At 53.5% G+C, this 9,320-nt stretch overlaps 1 protein-coding gene across 1 annotated transcript; it reads left to right on the top strand.

Annotated features, from left to right (window-relative positions):
• Positions 1-1,894: 1,894 nt before the first annotated feature.
• On the top strand, positions 1,895-2,703 carry UCN3 (urocortin 3). Its single transcript, XM_006035307.2, has one exon. It carries the CDS (start codon positions 1,895-1,897, stop codon positions 2,360-2,362), a length of 468 nt encoding a protein of 155 aa, XP_006035369.1. The 3' UTR covers positions 2,363-2,703.
• The last annotated feature ends 6,617 nt before the right edge of the window (positions 2,704-9,320 follow it).

Here is a 9,320-nt window from a genome sequence, read left to right as displayed (position 1 = left end):
GCTTGTTTCAGACCTGACCCCCCTCCCCTCCCTCCACTGTAATCAGTGGGAGTTGGGCAGCAGAAAGGAGCTGGGCCAAAGGCATTTGCCCAAGGTCCTCCAGGAGGCCTGAGACTAAAACCCAGGCCTCTATAGAGCCCCAGCGCTGTATCCCGTCCACTGCTCAACTGCTCACAGGGCATGAATGAAAGCTCGGGGTTCGGTGATGCCCAGGGCTGTCCAGCTGGCTGCATGGGAAAGAGCATCCTAGAGCGGGAAATGCAAATGCATCTCAAAGGACATCGCACTGCGAGCCCAGAGTCTATTCCCCCCGAGTGGATTTAGGCACCTAGGTGTGATCCTCCTCCTCCCCACTCAAGTCCCTGAAAGCCTGTTAACGCAGGAGGGGGGTGGTTCTTCTTCTTCCCCGTTACATTTGGTGACATTGCCTAAAGGCTGCCGAGGCAATATCGTGGTCCAGAAATAGGTGCATTTGCACAATTGCAGGGGCTCAGACAGGTTGGAACAGAATCACACTCAGGCACTGACATTCACTTTAATTGCCTAATGGGTGGAATAGAAATCAGCCCCGTGTTCACACTTAAAAATGTCTCACACTCCCATCTGACAGAATCCTGGGTTAAGTCAGTAGATCTCAAGGGGCTTTGCTGGGGCAGAGGTGTGGGAGAGGGGGGAAAAAAAAAATCCATATTATTGTGCCCATTTTACAGGTGGAGAAACTGAGGCAGGAAGCAGCAAAGGGAAACTGGTTAGGATGGAAAGAGTCGTTGCCTTTCATCACCTTTGTGTTGCCATTTTTGCAGTGGGATCAAGGCCAAGCAAACAGATTTGCACGCCCTTCATCAAATGAGAAGTTGTGGCTGAGATGAAGGTGGCATTGATTTGTGCTGCTCTTTAGCAGTAAATGGCTGTTGACTTCGTGGCATTAGAGAGCAGGCCTGGAGCTACCTGGACTCTCCATCCGCCCCAGCAAAGTGCTTTGGGGGCTTCAGAGGCCTGATCCCACACGCTCCAGGAGTCTCAGGCAGGATTCGGTCCCTCCAATCCTGGGCGAACGTTGCCCGTTGTCTCGTGGCTTCATCGGGTGGGACAACGGGCAACGTGCATCACATCCCGCTTCGTTTGGCAACCTCTCTCGCTACCCTTGAGTTTGTGTTGTCTCAGCCTCTGCAGGCGGTCGAAAGAGGCTACGTGAGAGGACATCAGTTGTGACAGTGGGATTTCTAGGCCGATTGCGGGTACCGGTGGGAAGGTCTATTTTAGGTCGCCCTCCCCTCCCATAACTGGGAGCCCACCTTGCTTCCAGGCCACGATACGAGCCCAAGATCTGCTGCATCTCACGCTGATCTCTTCCCCATCGATTGCCAAGCAGGGGGTGGCACGACACCGCATGGCACCCCGTGAGCATCCCCAGCCAGACACAGGGATGTGTTGTGACAAAGGCTTGTGCCTCTTGCTCCCTACCGTGTCCTACAGCAGGGTCCCAAGTACCACCACGGGAGCTGGCTGGTGGCGAGTGCATCCCACCCCAGAGGCAGCTGCATGTCAGTGATGATAAGCTGCCCCTATGTTGCCCACAGACCTAGAGGCCTCTTTTTAACATGCAGGTCTCAGTGATTTGCCTCAAGTCTCAGAGCAAACCCAGGAGTCCTGACTCCCAATCATAGAAAAGGGCTGGAAAAGACCTCGGGAGGGCACATCGAGTCCAACCCCCTGCTCCAAGCAGGACCAGCCCCAGCTACATCATCCCAGCCAAGGTGTGGGTAGCCGGGTCAGTCCCTTCCCTTCTCCCCCGCCACCCCATGCTGCTTTGCTTGTATGCATAAGACCACGTACCGAAGTGTCTGCCACCCTCACCCCGCTGTGTCCCTCTCCTGCCATCCAGGGTGGAACCATGTCTCAGGACAAGCTCCTGCTGCTCCTCCTGATCCTCTGCGCGGCCAGGACAGGCCTGTCCCTCAAGCTGTACAAAGCCGAGTCCATCTTCAGCTGCATCAACGCCGCCCTCTCGGAGGCCAAGAAGAGCCCCGCGGATGAGAACTCGCTGCTGGACAAGAGGAGCTTCGACTACCTGCCGGGAGAGGTGCCATCCTCCGAGGAGGAAGAGGAGGAGGAGGAGGTGGACAAGGAGAAAAGGACTTTCCCAGAGGATGCCCGGTATAAATACCTCTCCCAGGCACAGGTCAAAGGCAAGATGTACCAGAACCAGGCCCGGAGCGACCGGCGCACCAAGTTCACCCTCTCCCTCGACGTCCCCACCAACATCATGAACATCCTCTTCAACATTGCCAAGGCCAAGAACTTGAGGGCGAAGGCCGCTGCCAATGCTCACCTGATGGCTCAGATCGGGCGGAGGAAGTGAGCGAGGGGCAGGACGGGAGTGAACTCGGGGGTGAGGGGCTGGCTGGGCTGGGGAGAGCGGTTGCAAGCCCCCGGCCTCAGCCCGCTCCAAGCCGCCCACATGGGACTGCCCACTGGGTACTACATGAGCGCTGTATATTTTTGACCCGTAAAGCTACACGACATCCATCTCTCTCTCTCTCTCTCTTTCTCTCTCTCTCTCTTTTCCCTCTCACTTCTCCTGTCCTCCAAGCCCCCCGTGCTCCCTGCTGAAGCCCATGCCCGGAGGAGGCAAGACGGAGGTTTCCCCGCAGGGGAGCAGGATGTTTGCTTCACATCACGCAGGCCCCAATTAAAGTTGCCGTTTCTCGAGTTTCCAATTCTTTTTTTTTTAATTTTACTTTCTTTTTCTTTTCTTTTTTTTACTTCCCGGGGGTTCGGCCTGAGCTGGGCAGGGACAGATCCTGGGGCTGGGGCTTTCTGCAAGCCAAGAGTCCGTGCTGAAGATAAAAGGGAATTATTAGGGCGGCTCCCGGACCCCGTGGCTCTCACAAGCCCTTCAAACACAGGCACCAACCCCAAATCCGAAGCAGCTGAAGAAGGGGAGATGGACAACACACTAAGGGGGTAGCTCCCTTGCAGGCAGCTGTAGCAGGAGACCCATACACCTCCCTTGTAGACTGGCGAAAGCATAGAAACAGTGCCTCGCACCGTGTTAACGTGGTCTACGTGCGAGCGCGAGGATGGCATTTCATTCACCCTGCATTGCAGACACGACCACATGGGCGGGCAGGGGCATTGGTCTTGTTTTGCCCTCTCCCCTCTGCTGCTCGAACTCCCCCTTCCAGGCCCCGGCCCCGGTTGCTTCTGTCCTGCCCCTGGATTGTAATTTGTCCATACTCCTTCCTCCCGGCTCAAAAGCAAATAGCAGGACGCTGCATCCAGTCAACACCCTACCCAAACCTGAGACTCTCAGGATCTCATCCTCTCTAGCCAGCAGCTCAGTAAGGACCAAACCCCCCTTTTCAGATCAGCGGGAGCTTTGGATGTGAAATGGGTACAGGCACCATCCCCAGTTTGGTGATAGACCAGGGACTTCATTACAGCAGAAAAGGGCAAAGTGAATTAGGGGCTCTCTGAGACCAACCAGACAAGCCCGCTGGAAGGCAATGGAAAATTGCATTGCCTGGCCAATCAGTCCTGTGACGGACAAATCTCTCTCTGCTAACGGGGAAGGGATGGGAGCAGGATCCAGTTGGCCTCAGGGTACAAAAGCCATCGCTGTGCTGTTCTCCCCCGATCTGGCCTGCACTGCCCCAGCCCCTTCCAGCTGCTCAGCAAGTCACAGAGCATGGTAGAAATGTCTCGCTTGCATCAAAGGTTTGCAAAGACAGCGCTCGGCATCTGCACACGTACTCAGGAGGCAAGATTTCAGGAGTAGCCTTCCAGCATTCATGGGGGGGTTGGACCGGATGATGCATCCAACCCCGGGTTTCTTTGATGAATATGCAATGGCAAACACACCGCAGCCCACAGCAGCATTGCACTGAGACTGCTCAATGAAAGGCAACGGGGAACAGGTAGGAGATAACCCCGACACGGCCTGTTCCTTAGAGGCATTTCCCTTGCATCGGGGCGCGCTGATCTCCCTAGCCAGCACCGAGTGGATGAGCGACTGCTTTGCGGTCATTCGATTTGGAAAGCACAGCGGGAACTCAATGCCGTCAACCTTTCTGCAGAAGTCCTCTTTAAAGCCATTCATTGTCCTGTGAATTCACAGAATCTCAGATCCACAATCCCAGAAAAGTAGGGCAGGAAGGGACCTCCATCAATCCAACCCCCTCCCTGTCCCAACCAATTCAGCAGCTTGGACCTGCTTGCAAAGCAATTAAGTGGTATATGCATGAAACAACACAAACGATTACCCAGATATACCACCCTGAGTCCTGATACTACTGTCTTGCAAAGTTAACAGCAATAGGGATGTGCAAAGGGCATAACTGGCAGAGAAAGGGAATGCTTTGTTCTCGCTCGCCTAATATGCTCTGAAAAGTCTTGATAATTGGTGCTGGTAATAATGCACGAGAAAGAAAGAGCCCTGCTTCATCCTCAGATCCTAGGTCGAGGCACAGGCAATAAGGAGAAGGCAGGGGAAAAAAAACAACATCTTTTTATTTGTCCCCCAAGCAAATTTAGCATTGCTGGGACCCAATGGACATGGAGCCCCAGGATGTCATTTTAACAGAGTTATTTTCACACTCAAACTGCACCAGATGACGGGAAACAGCAGTGCAGACCCTCAGGTACCAACCGCGAGCATCTCTATGGGCCCCAGCTGAGGAGCGAGCCTAGTCCATCCAAGCCTGCCAGGATTCAGGTAGGTCTGTGGGCCCAGACGGCCAAGACTTGCCGAGATGACAGAGCTATGGCTCTCCAGCAAAACGGAGCTCACATCTCAATATTGTACATCCATGACGTTACGCTAGCCTTGCTCCCAGTGGCCTTGTGCTCTTCAGAAATACTCATCCCAGCCCTGTCCCACGCCAGACAGTCCTTCCCGATTTTTCTTATTCATAAATCATTCACTCAAACGGATCAGATTATGGTCAAAACCAACCGGATCCTGAGCCCTTCATACTGTCCTTACACAGGGAAAACCCCTAAGAAATTAGCAGTCATTTTGCAAATGGGCATTTCTCTGTGTACCTATCTGAATCCAAGCCTCTGTATTTGGCCCAAGCTGCTATTTATTGGGCTGTGACTTGATTCACGGCCTAGGGAAGTCAAGGGGAGTCTTTCAGCTGACTTCCCAGGCTCTTGTGCCGTGCTCCAAGTGATGCATGCCCTTCTCAGGATACGGATGCAGATTTGCACTGGGAAAAGATGCCTTTACACTGGTGTGCATGTGGAGTGCATACGCACGGTGCACAACCCTGCACCAATAGAAGTCACCTCACCCTGGGGTAAAGTCTCCACTCAGAGAGGCAGGAATAAATTGTAGCGGGGGATGTGGCATGTCTGCCACCTCGTTTTCACCTCCGAGGGAACCATTGGCTTAGGGCACACAAATCTCTTGCTACCTCTCGGCAAGGGGCACTCACGGCACCTCCTGTGGGCAGCTACCTTGGCACAAACCAGTTTAAGCTACACCAGTATCAACGTACCATGTGTCCACACTTTCAAATGCCTTTACTTCTCAGAAGCAGGCTGCTCACCCTTCTCTCCAGAGGTGTGTAAGGGGTGGGAAGCCACCATAGACCTGCCCTAGTTCACGTGCCGATGGGCAACCCTACGGGAGCCAGACCCAGAGTCCAAGCCTGTTAGCACCAGGGAAAAGCACCAGCATAACCCCCTAGACCGCTGCCTGACCATTATGCCAACACAAGCCTCTTCAGTGGAAAGGGCTGCATTGACAGCCCTGGAGACATGAGCTTACCTTCCTACTTATCTCAAAGCAAAGGTGCAGCCGAACAGTGACAGTGAAAATCCCATACCCCGAGAATTGCTAGAGACCACTTCCAGGGGGAACAAGTCCATTCAGATCCCAGCCTCTCTGCTGAGCTCACAGGGATGGGCAGCGGGGACGTGAACCTGCCCAAACGTGGTGCTTGTTGCACCTCGGCCAGTCCTGGACCCTCAGAAGGCAGCAATATTTATTCACTACCAACTGGACCCACCCAAAAGTCTCCCCTCGGAGGTGAAAACCCCCTCAGCAAAAGCCATCAGTTCCCTGTTTCATCCAGATCCAACACACCTGGCTCTGGTTGTGCATGGGCAGCAGGACGGGCCTAACCCTGGGGGTCTCCTAGAGAAGTGGGGCTGGAAGGGGCCTCCAGCGGTCATCTCCTCCAGAGGCAGGATCAGCCCTGTCCAAACCATCCTATACACGTCCATCGTCTAAACTCTTGGTAAAACTACTATCAACCCTGACACAGCACAAGGTATAGTGCCCTAACCTGCCACAGGTAAAGCAGGGGAGCCATGGCAGACAACGTCCTACCTCTATAAAGGGTGCTCTCGAGATCCCAGGTAGAAAGGCACAACCCTTGCTGCAGAGGAAGGCAAACCCGCCACAGTCCCTACCAGTCTGACCATGGGGTGATCAGTCTGACCCTGAACAGAGGGGCAAGACCCTTTAACCAGAAACCTCCAGCATGAAGTACAAGAAGGAGCACTGGCACCCCCAAGTCCAAATCCCCAGCTCTGGTTGCAACCAGCACCCAAATTCATTCAACTAGTGGTGATCATTCCTGTCCAAGCTCCTTAATGCCAAGACACAACCATGCCCGGGGGCTTCCCTCGGCATCCTAGAAGGAGCTGGTCGTGGGGCATCATATCGCCAGAATGGAAACCCGAATCTGGCATTTCCCCTCCCAACACTCGGGTGAGGCCGTGCAATGCTACCACCCTCCTAGTGCAAAGCGCACCTCCAGCACTGGGAGGCGAAGAGCCAGGTCCCAGACAAGGACCCGGCCTCTCCTTCTTCTCGCCTGAGTTATGACAGAAAGAGCAAGCCCTGCTCAGGTCTCTAGGAGTGGGGAAAGGGCTCCATGCCCTGGATCCCAAATGGACTGAAGGGCCTGCTTCTAGTGATCAAGCTCCGGGGACACAGCTGAGCTCAGCGAGCTGGCTCAGGTGAATCCCACCCTGAGATGTTGAGAGAGGGAGCCCAGGTCCCTCACACCAGGTGCTGGAGGAAAGAGGTGAGCATTGCAACCCCGGTCTGGTAGGAGACCCTGGATGTGCCTACACCCCTTTCAAGGCTGTTCCCACCCATGCCCTGCCCGCCAAGCCTGCAAATACGCCAATGAAGCCACGCCGGGTGCATCCCCCTGACAGCCCTCTCCAGCTGGTCAGAGGCAGGAGTCTGGGGAGGGGCTGTGGAGGGCTTCAGCCTGCATTTCCAAGTGTGAGCAGGAGCAGACCTGCCAGAGAGCTGCAAAAGAGGTATAGGCAACCCTAGTGCACCTAGCCGCAATTGCTAGCCCGAGGCCAGCATTCACTGGCAGATCCAGGCCTCCCAACACACAGGAGAGTGCTCTCCCCAGTCCCTCTAGTGCTGGCTAACACCGCCCTCAGGGCTGGCTGGACGGGGGGCCAGACCCAGCTTCCCGACAGAAAACGCCATCTCCACTCACTCCAGCACCAGCTTCTTTCTAGGAAAAAATGCCTCTGGTGCCATCCTACCCCACTGTCTGTTGGCCAAGCCACTAATGCAATCAGGGAGAACTGCAGATGTGACCACTCGGGGCAGAGAAAAAGCAGGTGGGAGCTGGCAATCACCACAAATCTTATTTAAGAAACAAATGGGCATCAGGGGAGAAAACTCAGCCTGTTACTTAGGCAGAAAATTGCATTTGTCTAGACTGCATTTCTGTCATCCCCGGGGAAGCAGAACAGCCCGTTAAATGGCAGGAGACAACAGAGCCAGGTCAAGAGAAGAGGGCTTGAGTGTAAAGCACCCCAGCTGCATCGACGTGCGTGAAGGTGTAAAACCCACCCAGGTTCTTGGCCGGCAGACTCGGGGTGCCTCGGGAAGCAAAAGCAGTGATTGGGTAGCACTAATGTAATGGTTTAGACTGGCAAAGAGCCCTGCCACCCAGATCTAGCTAAGAGGAAGGATGAGCTTGACCCCCCCAAACTAGGCCAGAAAGGACCAGCATAGCCATCTTGTTCCCCATCAAGCCTGGAGCCATCAAGTCTTGCTCCGCATCAAGTCTGTCACCTTCCAAGACATCCTCCCAGTCTGTCACGGGACGGCACGCTTCATCCGCTTATCTGCTACCCCTGGTGCAGAGACTAGCCAAACTCCCCTCTCCCATGGAATAAGCAGGGTCCAGATCTCCAGGGAATGGAAACCAAAGAGCAGTGTTACAGGGCTCCTGGGCTCATTAGAGACATAATAAACCCAACACACTTGTTGAAATGAGGAACGACTGAGAAACATTTCAGCTGAAGACTAATATATTCCCAGCTCAATCCTGGGCTATTACTTGGAAATTAAAATGTTAATTAGACAGACAGTGGTGGTTCCCACATTGACCATTGGCACTCCACTCCTTTTTAACGAGGAAGGTAATTAACCATTGGAACAAGAGCTACTGGAGAATTCTAATTCAGACTGGATATTTTCCTAAGCAATGTGCTTACGTTTAAATGGGAATTAACTCAGCAAAGTCCTAAGGCCTGCATTTTAGATTAATAGATTCATAGATGTTTGAGTCAGAAGGGACCTTAGCGGATCATTGGATCCAACCCCCTGCCCTGGGCAGGAACGAGAGCTGGGGTCAGACACCCCCAGCCAGGTGCATGTCTAGCCTCATCTTAAAGACCCCCAAGGTAGGAGAGAGCACCACCTCCCTTACTTTGATACAGGAGGTCAGATGAAATGGTCAAAATAGTCCATTCTGACCTTGTAGTGTGGGACTCTTCAGATTTTCAACCTTCTTGTATTGCAACATGCTTTGGCTTCTGAAGAACCTACCTTGAAGGACTATCATATTCTGACAAACCACGCAGTACCCACAGAGTTACACTTCACCTGATAAGAATAAAACAGGTGCCTTGGCCTTCTAGGGCATTTGTACACACCACGGTTTTCACCGTTTCTTGCGCTGCAATGGCATGACTGTTTGCACAAGTGGGTTTTCCAGATGCTCTAAGTCTGTCTGGTGTATTAAACAAAAACTCCGCAGATGTAGTTTAATTTGGCTCACCGCAAATTAAAGCGTCATGTCCATGGATTTGTCGCATGCAAATGTCATTGTTGGCAGTCCCTTGGAGTCGAGGATGATGTCCATCAGGCTTGATGGGTCCTCAGGTGACTGAGGAGCCTGATTCTGGATACACACATTCTTCAGCAATGGGGGCATGCTGTTTTATGGGGGAGTAGGATTCACAGCCCGAGGTTGGTCTCATTCTCCTTCCTCCACTGCCACTGTTCCACCTCAGTATTGAATCATCGGGCCTTGAAGTGTTGC

This window comes from Alligator sinensis, unplaced genomic scaffold, assembly GCF_000455745.1.
Source record: "Alligator sinensis unplaced genomic scaffold, ASM45574v1 scaffold1056_1, whole genome shotgun sequence".
NCBI lineage: Eukaryota > Metazoa > Chordata > Crocodylia > Alligatoridae > Alligator > Alligator sinensis.
This window is presented reverse-complemented; position numbering and strand designations above follow the sequence as displayed.